The sequence below is a fragment of the Lepisma saccharinum genome, chromosome 14 (genome assembly GCF_977018435.1).
Source record: "Lepisma saccharinum chromosome 14, izLepSacc3.1, whole genome shotgun sequence".
NCBI classification, from domain to species: domain Eukaryota; kingdom Metazoa; phylum Arthropoda; class Insecta; order Zygentoma; family Lepismatidae; genus Lepisma; species Lepisma saccharinum.
Genome location: NC_139242.1, coordinates 49,265,600 through 49,293,120, shown reverse-complemented (window position 1 = coordinate 49,293,120; position 27,521 = coordinate 49,265,600). Strand labels below are relative to the sequence as shown.

At 40.0% G+C, this 27,521-nt stretch overlaps 1 protein-coding gene and 1 pseudogene across 14 annotated transcripts in view; both read left to right on the top strand.

Moving 5' to 3' along the window:
- The window catches only part of LOC145998865 (band 7 protein AGAP004871), a 280,450-nt gene that overhangs the window by 173,020 nt on the left and 79,909 nt on the right, over window positions 1-27,521 (top strand). For 13 of the 14 annotated variants that reach the window (XM_083135548.1, XM_083135546.1, XM_083135545.1 and 10 more), the window contains one exon: window positions 20,509-20,615. In XM_083135548.1, the coding sequence (XP_082991674.1) occupies window positions 20,509-20,615 (107 nt within the window). Of the gene's footprint in view, window positions 1-10,504; window positions 10,681-20,508; window positions 20,616-27,521 lie in introns of those variants that run through there. The other variant, XM_083135559.1, reaches the window with a different exon arrangement.
- LOC145998535 (ubiquitin-conjugating enzyme E2 J2 pseudogene) lies at window positions 25,210-26,147 on the top strand (annotated as a pseudogene).

Sequence of the window (27,521 nt, the reverse complement as noted above, 5' to 3'; positions counted from 1 at the left end):
CCCGTCCCACTCTGGCATCATTTCGATATTTTTCCCACCGAGGGCCCCCCGAATATTTTACTTGCGCTACGCCACTGGTTGACACAAAGTATTTCAAGGGTTGTTGGGTCGATACAGCGACCCACGTCTCTCCAATCGATAGTGACACCTGTCACGCGCTATTTTTAATAATATTCTGCATGCGACAATTATCCCTTGTTTGAGATAATGCTTTGTCAACCGAATGGATGTAATTACATTTGACAATTGTCAAAAATTAGGCGACGATTCTGACTGATGAGAAGCGAGGAATTCAGAGCTTTGAATGGCATTTCCTGTACAGTCAATTCACGCGAGAGCAAGCCGGAGTAGTTCTTGTCTCTTGTCTACCAGTAAAACTGTCATCCCTCATTGTATTTACACTGTACTTTGGATGGAAATCCGATACGAAATGTCGAAGGCAAGCAAGGTCAGAAGATGTTACAGGACAAGCAAAAAGTTCAAAGTCGATCTGAATCATATAAGGCCGTATGTCATGACTTGACCTCGGATTTCAGCTTTTTAACCTATTTTTTTTTCCATTACAGGTATGCAAGAAATAATAAGTTATGTCAGCTTTTCGTTAAAAAACGCAACAACTGACAAAGTTTTATAGTTTTATAGTTTTAAACGTTTTACAGGAATTTTATGTCACACAGAGGCATTTGTTTTGCTTTGTGACGAAAAAATTCAATGACGAACGTGTTTGAAACGTACTCTTTGTCGATTTCCCATTCCTCCAAGTCCATGGTGATTTTTCAAAGATCCAAACAAAGCAAAATGTCTGGTGCCACTGTTACCTGTACAATCCAAAGTGGTCTGATCTGTGTGGCCTTGCTCAGTTCTGTGCTTTGTGGCATTCACGCCTTGCAAACTAACATTTTAGCATTGAAGTTCGCACCACTGACTATGTTTTTGTTCAAAGACAATTTTTAGCATATAAGATGATCCTCACAGACAAAATTGCGAAGTTTGACTATGGATAACATGAAAAATGATTGTTGCCTAACTATACGGCGAAGAGTGGATTTTAATAGCAAATTTCCAATGGTAAGTTCTGCCATCGCCTTAGGGTTAGGCAACACACATAACGTTATGCAAGATAGTGCGTATTTCAGGATATAGGTGACTGTATCTAATCAGTATTTTTCAGGAATTTTCAACTATTTATATTTTTTTGAACCTACTTCAGAATTTTTCAGGATAACTTAAAATTTTGATGATCTATTTTAGAATTTTTCGAACCTATTGTAGGGTTTTTCGAACCTATTTTAGGAATCTAAAAGCACACTTTTTAGACGCCAAAATCCGAGGTCTAGTCATGACAATTACAAATTAAGGCAATTATAAATTACAGATGGGCTTCACGTTCAACACTTTTTGATACTATATAGATAGACAAGGATATAGAATAAATGTGTTTTGATGTTTCTATCTGTTTTGCCTCTAAACAGTTATTTTCTTATATCTTCCCACGAATTTATTTGATATGTCGTACAACCCTTTTAAAAGATATTGATTGATTTGGTGTTTTAAGTCCACTTTATGCACAGTAAGGCTAATCGGGACTGGATCTACAGTTTAAAGTGGGGTCCGAACCACTACGTGCCTCCACTGGGTATCGAACCCGGGACCCCTTGATTAAAAGGCAACGACGCTACCACTGAGCAATCGGGGAGGAATTTTTTATATTTTTTAAAAAAAGATATGATCCAGCTGTGGATGTAGTAAGGTGCACAGGTTGGAAATTCGTGAAGACTGTTAACCTTAGAAATTTTCCTTTCAGCTAATTTTCAGCTAATCAAATATAGAGAAGTGTAGGTAGGGTACAGTTTCCATCAGAAAAAAATGAACAAACACTTGAATTATCTACACAAAATAATCTACCGTTTTGATGCAATGAATTGAAATTCTTCAAAGATTTACTGTGCACTTTAATTGTCCTAAAATAGATTTAGAAATAGATAGTTGTACACACGTACAGTGACCGACAGTAAAAATGGGACACCTAGATCCTGGCTTCCCTGTTATGTGTGTTGCCTAACTCTCCGGTGGTAGCAGAAGTTTCTATTGAAAGGTTGCTGTTGAAGTCGGCTCACCGCAGTACAGTTAGGCAACACACATGACACCTTGCAGAGAAGCGGGTATTTCAGGATCTAGGTGTCCCATCTTTATTGCCGGTCACTGTACATATTTCAGGACTTTTTTTTATAAAGAAAAGAGGCTGAATGGATGTACCGAGGAGACGGAGTCAGTAGCTGAGAGAATATACTAAAACCATGTTCTTTCTGTATTCGAACTTCATATTTGACTTCCGTAAGTTAATAAAAGTACGTTTGTCGTCTTGAATGCTATATTCATACAAAGTGGGATTCGAACCCTGAATCAATTAGTTGGAACTAATCAGGAAATGTCGCAAACCTCGTGCAAGAATGCAATCAATCAGACCTTGCATGTTCGAAACGAAAGCGACATTTAACGATAACGTAGTGAATTCACTGCAGACAGTCCTGTACTTTTCGGTGACGTAAGGATTGCGTAATCACTGACGTTCCAATCCACGTTCTGTCACAGACGCACCATATATGCATTAGCAACACGTACCAATCTCTCGGGGAAACGATTTATCGACCGTGTATCTACTGATTGGTTAAGGTGAGAGGAAAGCTCTGACGAACTAAAACAAATGTATGTTTTTACTTTCCTCTTCCTTGATATACGAGGGCTCGTCAAAAAGTAAAGTTCATGGATCACATCTTGTCCCGCAGTCATAGGACCGTATATTTTACCATTTATTATGATTATTATTAAAATCATAAAATTGCATTGAAAATACTTTGGTGTTGTTGACAAGTTCAGACGAGAATCCACTATTTAAGTAGAAACTGGATTCGTCTTGCTTCCTTTCCATAAACATCTATCACTTTGTTGACGAGCAGTTTTGTCTTTCTGTACTTTTTCACAATGCATATATACCAGACAGGGACAACTTAATACGCGTCCTTCATGGCACCTTACGGTAGTCAATATTATTATAAATCTCTGATGAAACGTTCTCCAGTTATTTCGTTGGAAATAGTACTTAATTACTTAAAGCCTTAAATCACAGAAAACAATATTATTAGTAACAAAATGTACCTACAATTTCACTATTCGAATTACATGAACTTTTCCCACATATCTCAGGGGGGCAAGTGCCCCCTTTGCGGGCACACAGTTATAACGTACATGTTGAAGGTAGCTACATTTCAGCCGTTGTCAGAACAGATTTATTTCTTATTTTGAATTTCATGTGACTATTTCTACTACAGCTAATATTACAAAATCATTTATATGAATGATGTGCAATATTAACTTATTTACGGCATGTAAAATACAGATTTAAAAATAATATTTCCCTCGGCAGAAGATATATTTATCATTAGCTGAAAAGAATCAAAGATCAGTTTAATTGTGTTCGGCTGACGAGGATTCCTTTCGTGTCCCAAGGTGCCGAAAGCCGCACGCAGCACCAAAACAAACAAGAATCAAGGTCTTGCTATGAGTGGGTCTCCGTTAGCGCGGGAAAAACAGCTCATTGTACTTGCTTTTAAAGTGCAAACACAACCACAAAGACATGGTTACACTTGGCAACATTGCTGCAGGACAGGCAATGCTATAGTCGTGCAGCGTCCACTTCTCAACTCAGATTTCCACCCGCCCCAGGGAAAACACCCTCGAAGACGATTGGGAGATATAAATAGCTCCCAGGGTCAATAACCGTTAGGGTGTGGCAACTCGGGCACTTATCGCAGTTTCCGCGCTTCACGGGGCTGGTGTCAGATCATAATAATTGTTTGTGTGTGGTTTATTACGAGTTTATAGGACGCAGGTGCTTCCAATTAAGCAACCAATCTGATTTTTTTTTCTGAGCTCTTGGATTGCTTTGATTAGTTAAAAATATCCTAAAAAACGTGTTCAAATATTTCAATCAAAAATAGTTAACAGGCGCTATTTGTTTTATTATAGAATGAAAGTGTGAAATTAAAATATAATTCAGGACTAAAAGTGGTAAACGTTGTAAGTGCCAAAAGCGAAAGTCTTGGGAAATCGCATCGTTCAGCACATCAGCCCGTAAGAACGTGCACACTAGTGACCTCTTTACACGCCCTTTGAACTACTTAGAGGGCTACCAGCCACATTTTTCACTTTTACCACATTATAGAGCATGGCACATTTCACAGTTTAACGTGAAACGGTGATTGAATTATTTTGGCACTTACAGCATTTACCAATGTTAGTCTTCAATTTTATGTGAAACAATGTAAAATCACTGCTCACGTATATCATAGTGTAATATAGTTCACTAGTTATAAGTAAAAAATTAAAGTTCTCCCCTGTGCCATGTAGGCGTATAGGGGGTGTGGAGTTAGGGTCCCACACTTTCTTGATCACGGCCGAAGGTTGGGGTTGATGTGATCTGCACCACGCCCCTGGCTACTTTTAACCCCCACCCCTTCCCACAGTTTCCTCCCGGTACCTACTTTATACGACGCTGGGTGGGCGCCGGAGCCGCTTGAACAGGTGGGAAGAAATCCCGGTTCTCCCCCGTCGGGGATCGGACCCGGGTCTCTCGCATGATAGTCAAACGCCCTATCGACTTTTTCTCTTTCTTTTGCCACCGACTAAGCTACCCCGGCGGTTAATAAGCAATAGTGTTTGAAATCAGGATTTCCAGTTTCAGTCATTCCAGTCACGCGTAAACAGTAGGCAAAGTCCTTATTAAAATTGTGAAACCTTCGTTCACTTAACTTTTTCCCCCCTGTTTGTATCATTTTTTTATATTTTACTTGCCTTTTTCATCTTGAGGCTAATCGTGACGAGATCAGCATTTAAGATGATGACATTGATGAAGGAACACTGACAAACATGCCCAGTCTAGAACTTGAACCTAAGTGGCAAGACTAGCACTCACCACGCTAGAATCCCAAATAGTTATTTGTTTGAAAATCAAACTGGAAAATGTTACATCAGTTTCAGGAGGGAGACTACAACATTTCAAAGGTTCAGGTGCTGTACGAAGTTTTCTTCCAATTACTGCGCTGTCTGAATCAATCAAACCGCCCCGACATCTAGAGACTAAAAGAAAAACTACGTAACGTGCGATCTGCTTCGAAGCAAGAAACTTTGATTAACAACCGTTAGATGGTACCACGAATACAGTTGTTCATGCAGAGTCGAATATCGTATACTGAGGATTTGTTCAGAAATCCATGTTTTAAATCAAAGAAGCACATTTTAAAAATAGTTGTTTTCTTATGGGTTTTGATAAAAATTCAATCAATAGCACATTTATGCTGTACAATTTGTGAATTTCATCAATATATGCATACTTATCTCCACATATAAAATAGTGTGTCTACGATTTGTCACGATGCACATAGTTCATGACTGATTTAGTTTTCGTTTTACCTCAGGAGGGGGCGGTGGCAGAGTAAAATTTCAGACCTTGCTCTTCAGTCATATACATTTTATAATTATTACTACTACTTCACAAATCATAAAATACTTTGGCGTTTTATAGAAGTTCAGACTTGAGTCTACTATTTACATTGAAACTAGATCCGCATTGTTTCCATTCCATAAACATCTACCATTTTGTTGATGATTCGACTTTTTGTACTTTTTCACAATGCACAGATATCAAACAGACACCACTTAATCTACTGTCCTTCATGGTCTCTAAGATCCATGTTTTTACGTGTCGAAGCGTATACTGTAAAAGAAAAAGTAAATTCAAACCGACGGGGTGAAAATTATGAATTGAAAATTAACCTATTTTAATTCTTGATATTTTTTTGCACTTAAGTGTCTGGATTTTCTTGAAATTAACAGTTTTTATTCCAGAAGTGTAAAAACAACCACTTGAAGGGGAAATAGTGTGTTTAATTAGATATTTTCATCGCATCGGAAAATTTCGAAAATTTTACGTTCCGAAAATTTACCGAAATGGTCCGAGAAATGGAGAATTTTTAAGTTTCGAACGTCAGGATATCAATATTTCCTTTCCAATCCCGTCCCCCCGATGGCGCAGTGGTAACGTCGTTGCCTTGTAATCTAGGGGTCCCGGGTTCGATACCCGGTGGAGGCACAAAGCGGTTCAGATCCCACTATAAACTGTAGGTCCAGTCCCGATTAGCCTTACTGTGCACAAAGTGGACTTAAAACACCAAACCAATCTCGTCCCGATCAAATTTTTTTCGTACCAAACACCCTCGTTCCGGCAGTCAACGTGATTCTAATGCCTCTTGTGAAAACACTCTCTCGGTTAATTGCTGTACCGCTGCAGGAGCCGTCTCGATTTCAGTTTCCTCTGCTTCTTCACTTGTGTCGTCAGGAAATTTCCAGTACTCCATCGGTAAGTTCCAATTCCAAGGTCTTCATTAAGTGCCATAAACATTGATTGTTGTGAAATGTTCAGCTCCTGTGCCATTATCACTTGCTTCCGGATGGGATTTTGGCGGATGCGAGGGATCGCTGCTTTAACAGCCGCAGCTGATCATACGTTGTGAAGTCGACCAACTCTTGGGCGATCTTTCATGCTGCCAGTCCCAGTGAATCTCTGGATTGTCTGATACACAAACCTTTTGCTGATCTTCGGGATTTTTAGGGGCTGGGAAATCTCAGTGCGTGACTTCCCAACCATATGTAGAGCAATTACGGCTACTCTGTTTTCATATTCGCCCCACTCTATGCTAAGCACAAGAAGATACACGCTCGCTCTTTCACAGATGAACACACAATGGTTAGGAGTGAACTTCAGCGCAAGCATGATTCATGAGCCGGATGTATAGTCCAAGCCGAAAGTTTGTAACAGTATTTATGGCCAGACTAGGTATATTGTCACTCAAATATGCACGCTCCTCTTCCTCAAAACAATTGTTCATGAATTTAAGACACATTCAATGAAGAGAACCCTTACTTCTCTCTTTGGTAATTTGCAATACAAAACAATAAAAACGCGAGCGAAGCGAGCAAGAAAATGTTTAGATCCATTTTTTTGTAAACTGAGAATATTGATTTAATAGGGAGCAAATAATTTCACGGAACGCCATGACATTATCTTCTTTTACAACTTTTAAAATTTAGAACGTTAGGTGTCCCATCGCCCTCTAGGTACGGCTCTGAACTTGATGAGACTAAGAAAAGTAGGTATTCCGAGCGAAGCGAGGAAGAAAATTTTACGAAATGTATTTTCATTTAATCTATATAAAATTTGAAATCTGTGGGGCAATTGCCCCTCTCTGCCACCCTCAAGATCTCTTGGAAGTCAATGTTTGACCCCCTATAATTGACTTCCGTTCAAGATTGGGGGGGGGAATTGCCCTCCTGCCCCCGTGGTTGCACCAATGCAGAAAACAATATTATTTCTAATAAAATATTGCTACAATTTCACCATTTGAATTATATAGGGTGTTTTTTTTAGAGTGATAGAACTTTGAATTGAAATAAACCACATAAAAAAATAAGTTTGAAGCCAATTGTGTTTTCATTTGAAAGATAACTTTCTGACATTTACTTTTTAAAAATAATTTCCGGCATATGTCCACGACGACTAGCTGTGATGAACCGGATTCGATCAGTCCAATTTTGAACCACTTTTTCAAGTAATTGGGGACGTATGTCGTTAATAACATGAGTTATGTTGGCTTCCAAAGCGTCAATTGTTGCTGGTTTATCAGCATGAACCAGAGACTTTACATATCCCCAAAGAAAATAATCCAGTGGCGTTAGGTCCCATGATCTTGTGAGACCAATTCACTGACAGCACCGATATTTCCGAAGTGCTCTATACGTTTGGCGAACAGAACATTGATTTTGGAAATATATTTCCACAATTTGTAAACGTTGTTGCGGCGTCAGTCTTTCCATGATCATTTGCCAATGCTCACTGATATGAAATGACAAAAAAAACATGTCATCAAAACAAAACAAATGACAGCTATCCCTATCGAAAGTTCTATCACTCTTAAAAAGAACACCCTTTTATGAGCTTTTCCAAGATATCTAATGGGGGGTGAGTGCTCTTCCTCCCGTTGGTGCCCTTGCAGGGGGAGAAGGAATCTCTTTTATGGAAAAACGCGCCAGGCATTTTGACGTTGCAAGCAGTACCGAACGCTTTCTTCGGCACAGAGGCTACCCACTCCTTCATATTTCAACTGTGTATATGTATGTATGACACTTAATCTTTATTTTCACTATGTTGACAAATATATTCTATACCGGCATCCACATGTAATACGGCCTGAAAAATTGTATTTGTTTCGTGTGGATTTCATGTGCGCTTCTCATTTTACGTAATCGATAGACTATAAGGAAAGTTGGTTCGTCGACTTGGACTATCCTCTACAAGCAACGAAACTGGGATAGTATCAAGACGGGACGAGATTTGGCAGTCTCCGTCTCGCCTCGATTTATAAACATTACTTCGTTCTTGTCTCGAAGGACAAGTATCTGTCTCGAAATATTTAGTACAAAGAACATACATAGTCTCGCCTCTCAAGCATTCACTCACTGTACATCATTCAAGCAAACAATATTTTCTGTTTGTATACGAGGGCCAGTCTTTGGCTAGCTGTGATGCTTTCTGCGCACGCTTGTCAATAGAGTGTGCGTTTGTCGTTACGGTAGCGTATATTTCACTATCTTCTCTTGTTGTTGCATAGTAAATATGAACGCGCCAATCTTCGTTTGCACCAAGTAAGATCAGCGAAAAGTGATTTGTTTTTTGTGGTCTGAAGGTGTATCAGGGGCAGAGAATCACCCAAGACTTGCGTTAGAATATGTGCGACTCATGTGCACATGACTTGCCACTTCGTCCATGGTCACTGGTCGGTTTGTCAGAATCATGGCACGGATTTGCTCAATGTTGACGTCAATAGCGGTCCTCCTCCGTGCTTAACACTTGTCCGACTGTTTTTGAACTTCTTAAACCGTTCGAACACACTTTGTCTACTCAGTAAACGTTGCCTCTACAAAATGAAAGTTTCAACATGGCTACCGAGCGTAAAGCTACAAGGAGTTGTGCTCCAACTGCTCTCCAACTATAAACCTATGCCGCAGATTAGTACTACAACAGCAGCTGCCGATTCGGACAGGGCCTTGGTTACCACATTTTCAACGGGGGCGCAACCAACACGAATGGAGGGAGCAGGTATTTCGCGTGGCGAGTCGAAAAGAATGAGCCATCTAAGAGTTTGCTATTATTTGTTTGATGTCATTTTCTTGCCCTTTCTATGATTCGTGCAACAGTACTGTCAATCTCCATATTTGGCAACAACAGCATGCAGACGAAAGACAAATGAGTGGCGGTAACTTGAGTTCAGATGTTGTTTTATAAATCCACCTTATGCACAGATAGGCTAATCGGAACTGGATCCACAGTTTAAAGTCGCCGCAACCGAATAGCGCACACTTTAGATCCAGGATTGCGCACAAATCTCACTGACCTGTTTTGCGCACAGATTTTGATCGAACGTTGCCACTTTGATAGCTTTAAAGTGCGTGCGAAAAACTGTTTTTTCTTTAGACAAGAAGAGAGAGAGAAATTAGAAATAAAATAGTAAATCATACCAATTTACTCAAACTCGAAAAAATTAGCTTAGGTTAGGTTAATTACTGCAAAAACACCTGTAAGTCAACACACACAAACAAACACAACAGAAGTGAGAACGGCTTGAGAACATTTTCTGACACCATCGCCTCATTTTTTTGTGCGCAATCCTGTACATTGTGACAGCTTGTCAACGGCGTGCCTCCACCGGGTATCGGACCCGGGAACCTTTTGATTACAAGGCGACGACATTACCACTACACACCGAGGAGCCCGCGAGTTGCGGTGTCTAACAGGATGAACATTCTGGCATAGATATGGGGGAAACAGTGATATTTCGCTTCAGTTTCAAATCCTGAGAATCTCCTTGACTTTTTCCAGGCTTTTGAACATTTTTACTTTTACATTATCTTTTCGCGCATAAGTTAACTTCCCTGGTTTTTTCAGGGAGAGAGACCGCCCCTTGACTGCCAACCTTAACTACCATTGGTATTTCTCAGCGTTTAACCATTATGACGTCATCACGAATCAGTCTGCTTAGAGGTGTTACGTCAGAGCAACCACACCGATAAAATAAAGGATGAAATATACCTGAGGCGTTCGGGCACCTTGTAATCCTGAAAAAGTTTTCAAAGCCATTATCTCTAATTATTCGACCTTGAACGCACATTGACCACTTGAATAATGTTGCAACACCTGTAGGAAGCCCTGCACTTGACAGATGTCTTGTTGAGTTGTCGTTCCCCCATACCCCGCGCTTTTAAAGGAAAGAAATGCGCTACTCGTGCCAGCCACGAGCACCATGACGCTCTCGTCGCCATGGTAACGAGGCTGGCGGGCGGAATCTGGAAGAGAGAGAGTCTACGCGCGATCGACAAGCGCCTGTCGGCAGTGCGCATGACGACACATCACCTGGACGCTGTCACTTGCGTTCCGCAGTGAGGATACTCTGGTTTTTGCGAGGTCGTCCATTAATTTCTGGTCTCGTCGAGTTTGGCTGTTTTATCGTTAGCTTAAGTGGACCGTACTGGTCGCCAGCAGCATCGGCAGTCTTGGAATGGCCTATGAACGTAAGACAAACATATTTTCTAACCTTCATTTTCTTAAGGCACATGTGAGCTGTTTTGTTCGGGTCAAACGTATTGTGCTGGGGAACACCTATTTCTATTCTCACGGTTTTTATAGTTCATTCACTTTGTTTATTGACTGATTGACTTTCACTCTACGTATTTTATCCTTGTTACTCATAACAAGGTTTTTCTGCCACTGTTGGCTTTTCGCAATGTCGAGGATGAGTGATGACTAGATGAAATTGAACACCAATGTTCAGGCCGGGATTCGAACCCCGATATCACTAAACGCGCTCGGCCACAGAACTGGATGCCTGTCAACGTGGCACAGTGGTAAGTGATACGTGCTACGCAACAAGAGGTTCCGGGTTCAAGTCCTGGGTAAGATTAGTGCATCGTTGAGTTTGATCCATCACCCATTACATCATCTATCTTCATCGTCGCGTTTAACCCAACACGTAAAAAGAAAGACTATGGACGGATTTATTTATGACAATGCAATTTATTTCTTATCTAAAACCAGCGATATTTGAGTAATGTTCAGTTGGGGAAATTATTGTTCTAGTTCATTCACTTTGTTCATTGATTGATTGATTAACTTCCTGCTTACCTGTTAGTACTTTTGATATTTAGCGTCGCCTTTTACACTTTAGCCTAATCGCGACGACAAGGGTGAGTGATGATTCGATAAAATTGAGCACCCATGCGCAGGAACTTCGCTGCCGATATCAAAACTCCACTTAACACATTCGCCACCGAGCCGGATTCCTGTTTACGTGACAGTGTAATGTTTACGAAGCATGAGGATCCAGGTTCGTACACTGGCTAACGCATGGGTGTATCATTCTGTTTGTTCTATCGTCCATCTTCATCATCGTGATTAACCAAAGGGGTAGAAAACAACCGAGAAAATAAACACATGAATTGATCGATATTAAAATTGTTGTGTGTCCACACTTCGATTACAACTTCACGATTAGGGAAATATTTCAAGCCAGTAAATTAACAAACATAGTTTTCTTATCTAAAACCATTGACAATGAATAATTTTTAGTTGGGCAGATTCTCGTAGCTTCTTTCGTATTTTCTCTTATTTGACGTCGCATTTTTTCCACAATTGACTAATGGCGACGTTGAGGATGAATATTGATTATATTAAATTGAATGAAAGAGACAAGGAAACAGCCATTCCCAGGAAGGACTCGAACCCGGAACCTTTGCTGACGAGGTAGCCTCTCAACCTTCTTTGGGTGCATCGGGATATATTTCTAGGATTCCTTCACTGGTAGATGCTGTTTCCATAGGGGAAGATTTCACCCTTACCGCTTATAATACAACCCTGAAAATTAATATTGTAGAAATTTCTTATTATGAACTATGTAATGTGAGAACAAAAATCACTATAACTACGCAAACAAGTGATCCTGCTTGCGGGAACTCTGAGTACGTAGGAACATGTCTTGGCAGTGGTTCTAGGCGTCAGAGACTCTTTATCCTCCAACTAGGTAGTGAAGTGCCTTCCCAAAGGTCTCCCTTTACACACCTCGTCTATTTTGCACTTTAGTTACTTTCGTCACTATACTATTCTCCATCCACTGTAAGACGGAAATTAATGTAAACAAAACCACATAAACTCAGAAAAATAGTTCCTTTCCTGTGTGTTACTTCTGGTGTTATTTTACCCATTTTACAAGATCCCAAAAGTTCGAAATAACATATACGTTGGGTGATTTGACTTTATCGCATGCACTATATTCCTACGCGTAAGATCACTTCACAGCTACCATTCTAATCATGGTCGTATTTAGAGGGGGGGTTTCTAGGGTCCAACCCCCCCCCCCGAAACTTCTGACATGTTGGATTCAGTAGCGTACGCAGGATTTCATCAAGGGGGGTGTTATTTCTAAAACTTTTTCCAAATTCACATACCATTGTTTTATTATACTTTAATTAAATAATAATAATCACAATTAATTAATAATACTTATAATTAATTAATTAGCTGAATTAATACTAATAATACTACTAATACCACTACTACTACTATTAAGTAGTAGAGATCTATATAAATATAGTATTTATGAAAACAATAGAACGAAATTACTTTCTAGTCATTCGATTTTTATCAAATCCTGGGAGCATTTTTTTGTTTCTTTGTTACGAAATAATTGTCTGGTCAACGAGGTGAGACATTTCAAGGGTGAAGAAGATCCATAAATACATAAAATATATTAAAATAAATTGAAATAATCAAAGTATGGAACTCATCCAAGGAGCTGCGGTGATCTGGTCGGTAGAGCGTCTGACAAGTGACAATCACGCGGGAAATCCGGATTCGAAATTCCCGAAATTGGTTGGAATTTTCCCGGCTTTTTTCCCCGCATAAATGTCCCCGATAATTCACATCCTGCGTACGCCAGTGTGTTGAACATTGTTGCAACTGAGATACAAAACAACTTTTTTCTCCTTTAAATCATAGTTAACCTAACCTAACCTCATAAACTCGTGTTTATTTTCAAAGCATCACTCTGAGAGACGCATGTGTTTGGAATGCTCTGCTTTTCTCCATGCTGCATGGAAATAATAATTCAAATTATTATTATTATTATTATTATTAGTAGTAGTAGTAGTAGTAGTAGTAGTAGTAGTAGTACAAGTAGTAATAGTAATATTATTGTCCCAGATGTTTCACTGTGAAAAATTGGCCATTTAATTTTTTTCCACAAGCTCAAGGGGGGGGGGTTTAAACCCCGTAACACCCCCCTTGCGTACGCCACTGGTTGGATTAATGGATCTCGAATTTCGTAGCGCATTACATTCGCGATTGAGACAATCCATGCACCAGGCTAAGTTTTTTTAAAAATAATAACTGGTTCCACACTTTTCAAAATTCCAAAAATTAAGTTTTAAGGTCAAACAACAAAAACATTGTGACTAAAATTTTCATCAGATTTTTAAAGCTTTTTCTTGAAGGTATCTAAAATTTAATAACAAACTATAATAATTGTGGATTTCAGTACACACTGTATGAAACGTAAAAAAAAACCAAAAAAAAACAACAACTTGTGCTGGATATTCACTCGTCTGCTAGATTGAGTAAGCCCCGTCAAGGATATAACAACAACAGGGGCGGTTACAACAACAACAATAATAATAATAATAATAATAATAATTGTTATTATTATTAGGCCTATTATTATTATGGAATAAAATTGTTTTATTATTATGAAATTTTAATTATTATTGTATAATTATTGTTATTATTACTATTATTCAAATTTCTCGCGACGCCCATGGGAACAATTATGGATGAACCCCCCCCCCCGAAAACATTTCCTGTCTACGGTCATGATTCTAATAACCAATAGGATTTCTGACAAGCCACGGTGAATTTGTTGACATTGATTTCATTCTTACAACGGACAAATAATAGGTCTCTACGTTCATCACAACGATGAGGAAGAATGACGAATTGGTGACGTAAATAAAAGACAGAACTAACATAAAAAAAAAAACACCCAAGCATCGCAACACTCAGCCGCGGAGGCTGCTTGCTCTAGTTCAAGGACAAATGTGATCGTGTTACAGATTAGATGCTGTTAACCGATATGTGCCAATCGATTTGGTGTTTTAAGTCCACTTTATGCACAGTAAGGCTAATCGGGACTGGACCTACAGTTTAAAGTGGGATCCAAACCACTAAGTGCCTCCACCGGGTATCGAACCCGGGACCCCTTGATTACAAGGCGATGACGCTACCAGTGCGCCATCGGGAGGCCACTGTGCCAATCGAGAATAAAGCGTAAACTAGTTGAGTACGATTCATAATTAGTGTGTTCGATCGCACTTAGTCCCAGATGCTTCACAAAGTAGCTGGAATCCAGTGGTGTGTCCAAGGGGGGTTGTGTGCGTCATCTTCCTCTCCACTTTGGCAAAGTATTCCAAAAAAAAGAACATGAACGGCAGGAAAAGATAGCAAAATGAGGGCTGACTACTAAAGAGTATCGTAACCCACCTGCGTTCTTGATAGACAAAAGGTGGTGGGCAACTGCCCCCGTGTTGAGAGATATGGCAGTGTTTTAAGTAATGATTTTGCCTTTTAGAGAACCATGGTCTTTTTACATTGGATCTAAGGAACGTTTTAATGTTTCCTTGCCGTTTTAATGTGGAATGCATGCCCTGTGCAAGTTCATTTCAACTTTGCACATTCATCCTTTCTCGGGTGTTTTTATTGCACCCATTTTTCAACTTTCAGGTAAGGATTTTAGATAAGATTCTCGCATACTTTGAAGTGTTAAAAATGGCCACATGTGCCGAGCAACTGCAACTGGGTTACTTTTAAAATGAGTAACTGCAACTGGGTTACTTTTAAAATGAGTAACTGCAACTGAGTTACTTTTAAAATGAGTAATTGCAACTGAGTTACTTTTAAAATCAGTAACTGCAACTGGGTTACTTATGAAAGTAACTTCTCGAACACTGGTTAACTGTAATAGAATGCGCGGTGGTAACCAAATTTCCTTGTTAGTTAGGCTTCTTGATAATTACATGTACAGGGTGTCTACAAAGGATTGAAGCGGTTTTATGAAGTTACTATACGTGCATTATTGAACGTATAATGAAGTAACTTTATAGTTTTGTAGAGGAAATCAACAAGTTTTGTGGCACATTACAAGTGTTCGATATGCCCCCCCCCCTCCTTCGTGATTGTGCAAACATCAACTCCTCAACCAAGTTCTTCCGAAACGCGATGCAGCAAGTCCCTATCAATTCGATCAAAAGCACTAATTATGCGAGCCCGCAGTTCTGCTAGATCACTCGGCAATGGAGGCACAAACACTAAATCCTTCACATAACCCCACACAAAAAAGTCACACGGAGTTAAGTCAGGGGAGCGTGGAGGCCATGACAGCAGTTGTTGATCATCATTTCCACAAACGACCGACCCATCGGTTTGACAGTCTGGTGTTTAAAGATTCGCGAACATCACGATGGAATAGGGGAAATAAAACTTTGTAACATCACATTCTAACACACATCTAATACTATAGTTAAAAATATATATTTGAAAACGCTCCAAGCATTTGTAGAACCCTGCGATGTGTCCGTTCAGCTCTTTGACATTGGATGGGATGGGTTGCTAAGGTAAAGGAACATTACACCATTACTTCAGCAATATTGCGTCATCGATGTACCAGATGCCCACGTAGAGGAAGTTAAGTAGGTACATTTTCCACGGAAGCATTGCAAAACTTTCAACGGCCGTCATTATGAATTCTACACGAGCGCCATTATGCCTATTCAGACTTAATCTGCTAAGTAGACCTTTTGTAGGCATCGTTAGCGGTGCTGAAACAGGGCGAATGGAAGAATGCTTCTTACGCAATATTTCGGGGATGTTATAGTGCGTGCTTGAGTTTTCTCTAAGTCCAATTTTGCTCGGATAGGCTAATCAGGACCGGACCTACAGTCTGTCCCGGTTGTCTTTGGAGCAAGTGAACGAAAATCAGTCTCTGCGCAAGTAGTGACGCGAGACGGCTCCACCAATGAACACTTCGCTTCGCTCTGCCCACTCTATTCCCCCATCCCTTCTCTACTGTAATGTGCTGTCTTACTCCAGAGATAACTGAGACAGAGTATACAGTTTAAAGTGGGATCCGAACCATTGTTTCATGAGGCTCCATTGGGGAATGAATCCGAGACTACTAGATTAAATGTGATAGCGTTACCACCAGTGCTGAAAGTTGGGGGGGAGGATTCCAAGGTTCGACCAAAACATCCCCCCAGCTAACAATTTCCAATTCAAGCGTTTGCCACTACACTCTCAAAGTATTATCACGTGTTGTCATATTGACTAAATATGTGAAATTGCGATTTATAAGAATGTCATTATGAAATTTTATTTCCTTCACATGGAAGAATAGGAGATTATCCCAAAAGCTAATATGGAAGAGATAATTTGATATACTCGTATCTACGTTCAAAATGGTAGCACATATTTTTCCGAATGGCTATGCAAAATGGGAGCGTGTTATTGCCTTTCTTTCAAGTGTGCGTTTTACTCGTACCTAAATTACAGCCTGTCGGACATAATGGATACATTATAGCATGTACAGTCACGGACACTTCTGGGTTGTAATGATTCTATTGAAAGTCAATTGGATCATTGCAACCCAGATGTGTCCGTGACTGTACATGTGTTGGCCATAATAGTAATCTTTCATACAATAGAAACATATAAAATTATTTGTAAACGCCGTTCTTTAACAGAATTATAATCAATATAATTCTTAGTATAATTAACACTAAGTAAGTTTCTTTAATTTGTTACATATTTCTAATGCTTTTCTTGCCGCGACTGTCATTAAACAAGTAATATTTACAATTTTCACTGATTACAAAGCAGTCAAGTGAACTGACACATAGGGGAACAGGTATTTCAGATCCAGACAAGATCAAGACCACCAAACATACATTTGGCAACAATGGCTAACAGACTACTACGTTAAACTTTGACCTACAGGCACCATCTTGGAGTATGAGTCAACAACAAAGAAGTTCAAGTGTGGTAATCCGTAAGGTGAGAATAACTGAGTAACTGCTATAAATAACAGGCAATAATGTATGATTAACTCTAGCTACCAAACGGCAACGTCAAAACATCAATTCTTCCCTTCCTGCTCTCTCTGAAACCGTGTTCTTATCCTATTCGTGATTCTCTTGCGTGACGTAGCCTTATAAAATATTTGGCGAGGGGCTTTACAAGAAAGGCAAGACGGTCAAATGGAAACACAAAGAGGAAAGAAAGCACCTGAGACGGCCTTAATCTTTTAAGGAGAATCGGGATGCAATGCTTAACATGTCAAGTCCTTTGACATAGCACATGCAAATGTCTGTGTATTTAATCCCAACGGAGCCCAGCTTTGTATAAAAGCTGTTCAATTTATCAATACGGTCCCGGATCGAAAAATGATAGGATGTCCTGTCTTTGTAGGATCCCTTGTCATATCTTAAAAGGAACATTCGATGCGAGTCTGTTATAGTAGCAAAGGCTTCTTGTCCTTCTGCGCATCAGCTTGTTGGTCGAAAGGATAGTAGCTTGTTGTCTACAGCGCTAGCGGTATTATGAATCTGAACTATAGGTATTTTCTACTCTCACGGTGGGCTCTCTATATCCTGGCAAAGGAAGTGGGAAGCGGGGAATACGCGGCAGACCAACCAGACAACAGCGGTGGCGCCGAGAGTTACGACGTCGAGGGGAGGAACTACTACGTGCACCTAGTTCTACAGGCTGCTGCGTTTCTTATCGCGCTGGATTGGTCGGTTCCCCGCTCCCCACTTCTCTTGCCATCATATAGACATCCCGCCGTAAGACTGGAAAGAGCCATAACTCTGCACATGTGTTAGATTAAAGGAGAAACGACAAATTAATTAAATGTGCGTGTGCGTGTTTGTTTGTGTGTGTGTGTGTGTGTGCGAGCGTTAAAGCTTGTTGTAAGGTCACTTAGTGCTCACGCTAATGGGAACTGGACCTACAGTTTGAAGTTTATGTTTCCTTAACAATACAGTTTTGAAAATAAAAGACGTATTTGGATTTATTGTGAGGGGATAGTGTGTAGTACACACATATCATACATAAATATGCCTATCAGTTATTGGATGTGCATGGCACCCACTTTGTGTAGGTAATGTTTATTTAATAGACTATGAATATGTGACGACATTCTCACATTACCAATCATTAATCCTATTGGCCAGTGGCGGCGATTACGGTGGGGTGAAGGAGCAGTTGCCCTCCCACTTTTTGCCACTCTTGCCCCTGCACTATACGAAACCTTATGTACCAAGGGAAAGCAAACTGTTCTTGCCCTCCCCCCACATTTTGAACCTTGCCCCCCCTAGTGTTGGAACCAATCCCCGCCACTGCTATTGGCTGATAACTGTGAAGTACCATTCTCTATCTTTCAGTGCCTTATTTTCTTATTTACTCTGTATAATAGCACCAGATGGTTATCATTTAGCCCACATGTTATTTTCAAATACAGGGTGAGGCAAAAGTCCTGTTACATGGGAAAACAAATACATACATACAAACGCACACATGATTGATTCATATGTAATACTCCTAATTTTCAGAGTTAATGAATGGTAGCTTTCACCTATTTGCCCTCTAGAAAAAGTAACCTTTCAAAGTAGCCCTATACATTGGTATAAGTCTGTCTACTTGAATACACTGCATGGTGAGTAAGGAGTGGAGCTGATCAAAGTTGATAACGACAGCCTGGTGTCTTCTGTGTTGACAGGCGAAAAGTCCAGTGATGACGGTTCGATAATGACTATTTACGAAAAAAATGAAAGATGTGATCGATTTCTAATAGGACGCTTCTTGTCACTGTCACCACGAGGTGTCATCAGCTGTTGCCTAATTGTGATAGAAACGTCACGTTGCACAACGAAACAGCTGATGCAACAGTGACTTACAAGCATTGTATAGTGAAAATGCTTCAGCAGCCTTGCAGTTATTCTTCTCCACTCTAACAATGAAGTACAAAACAAAATCACGTGACTTATGAAAAGGACTTTCCTGCCCATTGTTTCTGTCAGCGCGTTCGTATTAATTGTTAATTAGTTTCTTCTTTAACAGTCTGGAATATTTTTTGTTCGTTGAGATGTTTATGTTGTTTGTTTATGCACAGTAAGGTTAATGAGACTGGGCCTACAGTTTAAAGTAGGATCGAAACACTGTGTGCCTCTACTGGGCATCGAATCCGGGACGCCTTTGTTACAAGGCCTGCCCGATGGCGAAGTGGTTGTAGCGTCGCCTTGTAATCAAGGGGTCCCGGGTTCGATACCCGGTGGAAGAATATAGGCTTACTGTGCATAAAGTGGACTTAAAACACCAACTCGACGATACCACTACGTCCTTCGGAGAGGCTCAAAATACTGACATCGAAGATAGATATTGATTGGAGTGTTCCTTTCATATAATTAACAATTATCTCTAAACAAGCCCAGGAATTTACAAGTAATAACATTATTCTTAGCCTCCACTACTCATCAATACATACTTCTGGAAGACAACGGCATTATTAGAACATCTAATGACAAAAGAAAAATGAAAAAGAAAGGGAAAATGCTGTCAGATTGTTGGTGCCCGACCTTAGTCAACCGGCAACTGTCGCTTTCCAGCGTTTGACCTTTCCTGGGACAGCAATTCATACCGTAGTATGCCTTGTGGCCCCTGAGGATTGGTCTTGGCCAGGCGACAGTCCTTCCTTGAGAGCCAGATCCAGATAAAGCCAGATGAAGCCCCTTCAGGGAGACTTCCATAGTACCTTCCTTAAGATTTCATGCACATAAAGAGTTTATTCATTAGAGGAGCTGAATTTAAACTGTGATTTATTATTGCAAAGTTAATCACACAATGCATTTTTCCAATATCTTTTAGAAGTCAATTACCGCGTAAAAAAGTACATAAAATAGTTGTCAGTTTTTTACTATTACCTCATTTTTACAATGAATAAAACTTATTGATCATGTGCTGTCATCTATGATCGAGTTTTTTGGACTAATTTCATTGTCAATCAAGATTGAACTAGAGGAGGATAGAGTCATCTAAAACTTCCCAGTTTTTGAGATGATTGTACCAGGTAGATTCTTCTTATCACAAGAGTGCCGGATCGTCAGTCTGACCGTGAAAGTATTATGATTAACTGAACGTTGGTAGGATGTTACTCGACCATAAGAAATTCGGTCCAGCAAAAGTCAACTCCCTGTGGTTACTTGGTTTTCCTCGCTTGACTAAATGTTTATTTCTCTCTCTTCCAGCCGATGAAGGAGACACAGATGTGGGATGCTGCGGATTTATTCTGACCGCCCTCTCATGGGTGCTTGTGTTCTTCACTCTGCCGTTCTCTCTCTGCGTGTGCTTTAAGGTAAGTGAAGATGACGTCATATTCCTACGAGGTGGCATGAACTGTCACAACCACGCTCTGTTTAACTTCTCAGTATTCTAATGAACAGTACTTAACTTTATAGTAAAACCATGAGCGAATTAAAGGAAAGGGTGGAGGGGTGCCCCCCCCCTCCAGATACATTTAAAACTATTAATTAAAATAAAATTTCTAAATATCGAAATGATTTTCATTGATTTTTGGTATTTTGTTGCAAGCTGGCTGCAAGTATAAGAATCTCATAATATGTTGTATATTCGGTGCAGGTATGAGTCTCGCAACTGAAAGATAATGAGAAAAGAGTCTCGCAGGTAAACGCCGGAGTGAATGTGGTACGATTTTGAAATATGTACGCACAGGACAAAACGGAACGGTGGTGATCGGAAAAGGGTCAGATCGCTTTCAGAGGAGAGCTGGAGGTCTTGAGAGAGAGAGAGAGAAGGGGTGGAAGGGGGGTTGAGACTCTGCGTGCTTTCAGGGTAAGTTCCATCTTACCTTGTGTCTGACATTCTCAATCACAACGGTTACGGGTCTATAAACATATTTAGTTTTGGTTATTTGATCTGGTCACGTTTGTACCTCAGGCGTAGTCTTTTTTGGGGGGCATGAATAAGCCAGTGCCTAGCCATTAGGGCTGCGACACAATATGTGTTCCCCAGGAGTGGTGAATTCGGTGGGTGACCAGGGGGATACCCCCCGGATATAGAAAAGTCCGAAAATTTCAGTAAGTCGGTAGTACATTGGGACAATAGCAGTGGCGAAGATATACGAGCACTGCTTGCACTAATAAAATATCATTTAATGCACTTTACGTTGAGTGCATTATTTAGTTTCTATCCGACTCGATTTCGCGAAATTTTACGGCCACAAACTCTCTCAGCAGCAACCTCTCTGCTTGCAGCCATTGCGCGGGAACCTAACGCTCCAGAAGTATCATATGGCGAAGGGTAGATGCTGGTGAAGGTACGGTCCCCAAACCACTAATAAAAGCTCTGCTTTTCGGAGCTTTTCGGCTTATCGAAAACAGATGAATATTTGCTTTATTATAAACACAGAATTATTGAAATAAATTATTATAACTGTTCCAAATTCCATGTAGACAAACTTTAAAGCATTCGATTTGTAAAACGTGTCAATAATGTCGACGTTCAGGCGGGTTAAGACAAACATGGTGTCCCAGGCACTGGAGAGCGCTGGAATCTGCAGAACAGCAGGCTGTTGTCCACTTCACACCTCTCTGATCTCAAATTACAACGCCACAACAGTGTTGACAACTACCAAATAATTTACACGATATTTATCGTGAGTTTCTATACAAACAATAAACTGATGTTTTTTTCGTTAAAACGTATGTAAAAAAAAAGCAATGAAACTATCTTCTGAGACCTGCAAGTAGCAAAAACGTTAAATCATAAATGCTATCCAACTCGAAATATTATTATTATTTTTTAATATAATACATTATTAACAAGAAGAACCAGCGCATGTTCTTCCTGTTGTAATAACCTATTATTCCAAAGCTTAATTAATTTTAAGCTTCATGTCATTTCTTTTACTCTCCCGTGAACATTAATTTTTATAACGAGGTTGATATCACTTTTCTGTTAGTTTCCGATCTTTTCGGAATATTTTCCATTTGTGTGGGAAGAACGAGTGGTTGAAGTGAGCGTTCTCTTTTGTTTGGTGCATTGTGAATTTACCAAAACAAAGATGGATATTTCAAATTGCGTACGGGAAGCTGTAAGTAATAGCAAGTATTTTTTCTATATCAATAACGTGACAAGAATTTTGAACTTAGCAACATTGCCGTTGAGAGAGGAGTTGGGGGATATATTATTATTATTATTATTATTATTATTATTATTATTATTATTATTATTTAAAATGTCCTCTCTTTCCTAGGAAAACTGGGGCAATGGGCTGTATAATTTATTTACCTCCCTCCCCATTTTTCGGAGTACTGCATTGCTTGCCGCGAGGAGATACAATTACGCACCAATTGTGCATTTATTTCAGTATCGCCCGAATGGGCACTGCTACTAAAACAAACCCTGGGTGTATCCAAGAGTATGAATTTCTCTCCATGTTGCAAGTGCAAACATTTTGTTATGTTGATTATTAAGCTGGACACGATGTTTGAAAAATATGATGAATAATAATTTTCGGAATCCCATGTATTCCTTATGGAGAATCAACTTCAACATCAAGTTACGGCTAATCAAATGGAAGTTTCGACTTTTCCGCTGGTGAAATGCATCTTCAAACTGTCCTCTTCCCGTTGACATCTCTTTCTATTCCATCGGAAATTTTATATCCACAAGAGAATGAATCAAATCATACTCCCATATGATCAATGCTTTTCTCCTTGCCTCCTGGCAGTGTTGCCAAACCTGATGGGCATAAAAGAACTAAATTTCACCTTAAATGGAGTTAAAACTGACTCTCATGGAGCTAGATTTACGATGGCTGGATAAAGCGCCTTCTAGGGTGATGTTAGTTGTCAAAGGGGTGGGGCACTGCTATTATCGTTAACTCTAAATTGATGACAATTTATTCTTAGTTTTAAACATCTAGATCCGGCGGCATCGCCCATCTCAATAATCCACCGATGGTGGTATGAAATCGAAAGTAAAGAATTCCCTGCTAACAATATTATGTCATTTTCACGTCTAGCATTGCGCTATAAAGAAGTAGCTGGGGAGATAAGAGAGAGTGGGGCAACTCAGCCAATATAACAATATCACGTCACGTGCAAAATATATAATTATGACGAAAGGTGGTCTATGTGGGTCGGCATAGAGGGGCACGGGGAGTTAGCGTCCCAGTTCACAGCCGAATGAGTGCACGAAAGACTGATTGATTGATTTAGTTTATTTTACTTCGCGTTTTGTGCCTCTTGGCTAATTTACGAAGACGGGGATGAGTGATTAAATTGATGAATAGACATTCGCAAACAACCAAGCCCGAGCGGGATTCGAACCCGGGACCCTTGGCGTCGCAGCGCCATGTGCTAACCACTCGGCCACATGGTCCGGCTAGAGTGAACGAAAGAGCCAGATCTGGCTCCAAGAGAGCTAAGTTGGCACACTGCCATGGACGGAAGGGCTTGGGAAGACTCCCGTGGAAATTGTATCGCATACCCTTAAGACCACGCTTCGTCACTGGAAAATAGCTAAGAAATTTGGCAACTATGTCCACTTTGAGTTTCTTTCATGTACCTTACCTTTTCTTTTTCGTAATAAGAATAAGCACTGATTCAGTCCTCTTTGTAATTAAAAGTCAAAATAATGTACCAATTTTAATTATCGTTAGGCACTGAAACTCAACATGGGCACGTGCAGAGCGGCAGGGCTGGTATGATGTAAGTTTTTATTGTTGTAACGAATTTCAACTTCTTCCAGTTATTTTAAAGTTTATGTAGTCAACAGATTGCTCTGGAGTGGTTGTGACGTGCTTTTGTAGTCTTGTCGAAATTTAAACTTAATTTAATTACATTCAAAGATATTGTTTTTAACACTATTATAATTTTGTGCCTATGGACATTCCCCAGGGACGTTTCAAATCCTCCCTCCCGGAGGAGAGTGACTGGATTCAACACTGTCTGCAAGTGTATGAAATGATTGCTCTTCTTTGATTACACTATGCTCACCGTTAGATTTCTCAATGCTAAGCTACTGTTCTCGTTTGAAAACAAAGTGAGTCGTTCCAATAAAAAAAATTTCGGTCTGCGATGGGAAACTCTCCTTGCTAACTTGGCTCCTATAAAAAGCGTCGGTTTGAGGTACGCTAGGGACCAGATCAGACCTTTACAAGGATAAGGAGGATATTTGTGTGAGAGAGTATTCGCTGCTCAACGGGCAGAGATTTTCTCCGAATCTTCGATTTTCGTACCGTTTATGGCAGACTACACTGATTGATATGAGTAGACCTCGATTTTTGAGTTCTAAAAAGTGTGCTTTCAGGTTCCTAAAATAGGCTCCAAAAATCCCAAAATTGAAAGAGACTACGTACAGGGTATGCTGCTGACCCGGACCGGTTTTTCGTGCGCCACCCTGTATAATCTTACATGATTTTTTATTTTATATTTAGCATAGCAATATATTTAATTGCTCAGTCATATGTATGCATTGTCTTTAAATTTTAAAGGGCCTTTCTCATCTAGGAGTGTTTGATGCTATCGCTATGTAATGAATGAGTCACAGGTTTGAATCCCAGAGTGGTAGAATTAGCTGTGTGGAACTTTCGATTGGCAGTTTGTATTGTCATAATTTACTTCGCTTTTGTGCATTTGTTTCGCTCATCACGACATTAAGAATGAGCAATGATTGGATGAAATTGATGAAGGTAACTCAAGACAGGATTTAAACCCGGAAATTTTGAGGGGCAAGATTGTGAATCGACCACTTAAAGCTCTTTTTTAGGCATAGGAGTTCAGCAGTTTGCTATAAAGTTTTAATAAGCGAATTAAGCTTTGCATCTCCGAACAAGAACGTGCAGAAATTTAACAATCGGTTAAGGAGGGAAACAATGGTTGGACTTGAAGATATTGTTTGATGCCGTTACTAAGTACCAGGTTACGGAGACAAGGCGTACGCTCGCATCGTGATCCTTAAGGCAACCTCAACATCGGAATGAATCCGAAGACGAACGCTATCGCCCGCCTGAAACTTGACTACAAGCTGATCAAGAACGATGAGGAAATCGCAAAACATTTCAATGCCGAGCCCCTTCCTTCAGACATGTTGGAATGGAGGTACGTTCTTAAGGGACAAGCAGATACTCCGTTCGCTGGCGGATACTACCACGGGAAACTAACATTCCCGCCCCAGTTCCCGTTCAAGCCACCTACCATCTCGATGATAACGCCTAACGGGCGATTGAAGACGGACACTCCGATATGCCTGAACGTCACCGACTTTCACCCGGAGCAGTGGAACCCTGCCTGGAACGTGTCGACCATCTTGATGGGTCTGTTGAGTTTTATGGACGAGAGCACCCAAACGGTCGGCAGCGTCGAAAGTACCGAGCTGGAAAAGAGGCAGTATGCTGCAAGAAGCTTGCATTTCAACTGCAGCGACAAGACGTTCTGCGAGCTATTCCCGAAGGAGGTCGAGGAAATGAAGAAGTTGCAAGAGGAAAGGAAGGCCGAGATAGAAGATCTCCTGAAGCAGAAACCCGCTCCTCGACAGGCTCCGATCGCTCGTGCTGCGCCTGTTGCAGTTGCGAGGGCGGCCGTGAACGTGGGGTACTTCAGACGCCCTAAATTCAACATCCGGGAGTTCCTTCGAAAGAAGCACGAGAAGCAAAACAGAAGACGGAGGTAGACGTCAACCAATCTCCAATCTCCATTTGGCGACTCAAATTTCCAAAAAGGGCGTTGAAATTTCTTTTGGTTGTAACTCAAGATGTTTAAAAAGGCTCTGAATGTTGTTTTCAAAAATGTACATTATTTACCACTACCACATTTCTATAATGTTAAATTTCTCTACTTCAATGCGAAATAAACTATTTGATCTCTTATTTGCTCTGCCTTTTTTCCCTTCTGAATGCAAACGATTTTATAAGTAGGCAGCCATTAATATTTAATAATTGAATTAATTGATTAATTGATTTTCATATTATGGGCATATCAGCACATAGGCTACTTTTGCCCGTCTCACAATACAAGGATAAGCCTCTTAAGTTAAACAAAATTGAGGACAGGCCCCTAAGAAGATAAGAAAATATGAATGTTAAAAAACTTCCTCACTCAAGTTTAAAATTAATTAATTATTACCTTAACAAGAACTAAAAAACTACACTGTTTCCAAGGATAAAATATCCTTACCTGTTAAAGCTGAGGCTGTAAATGAGCAGTCAGCACACACAAGGACGATCGCAGAAGAACACATCTTGGCCGCGAATCCAGACGCCGGAGCCTCGTTGCCCTGCATACAGGGTTGTACTACGGAGAAGTGGGGTTGACTTTTGGGTGCCTTAACAGGTCACCCTTTACGCCCCTCGTATAATTGAAGATCAACACTTAATTTCTTTCGTTTTAACATTGAAGTTTCAATAGAATTAATTAATTGATTTGGTTTATTTTAGTTCGCTTTTCTGCCACTTTTGGCTAATCGCGAAGATAAGGAAGAGTGATGATATGATGAAATTGATGAAGGATGACTCACAAGGAACACTCGTGCCCAGGCCGGAATTCCAACTCGGGACCCCTGGCGTCGTAGCGCGCTGTGCTAACCACTCCGCCACGGAGGTCAGCCCAATATAATTAGTTTAACAGTTTTCGTTCGTAACGTGTAGTATTTTTATAAACTGTTAACTACATTCTACACAAGGAATGAAAACAATGTTACCTCAAACAATACGTTTGGATGACAACACGTTAGTAAATTTTATAAATAAAAAGTAGTACGTAATTTGCTCCTCAATGTGCACAGTTATATGCACATATGTCTTTGTGAAAATATTTTAAAGTGTATAAGAATAGCGTGCATCATTGTATGTAACAAACATATTTTTAATTTGTAACACAATTAAAGAGCTGCATTCTACGTATTATTCGGTTTAGAGATAGCAAAATGGAATGAATATATGTAAGAAAGTGAGCCTGTTCTTGATACTCAAAATACATTATTAGATTACTTTATGTGCAAGCTCTTGCTTTACAAAGAATAAGTAAGTTTCACTGAGGTAATGCATATGCCTAACGTATATTGAATTATAGCTTTTTACAATTGATTGAACAACATATTGGACGAGGTAATGATCATTAAAATGGTTAGAGAGAACATTATACGCTTATCGTGGAAATACAATCCGCTACGCTCATTTATATTTTGCATTTGTAGTTATTTTAAATCATATATTCTGCAATTTTTGAATGATCGATGA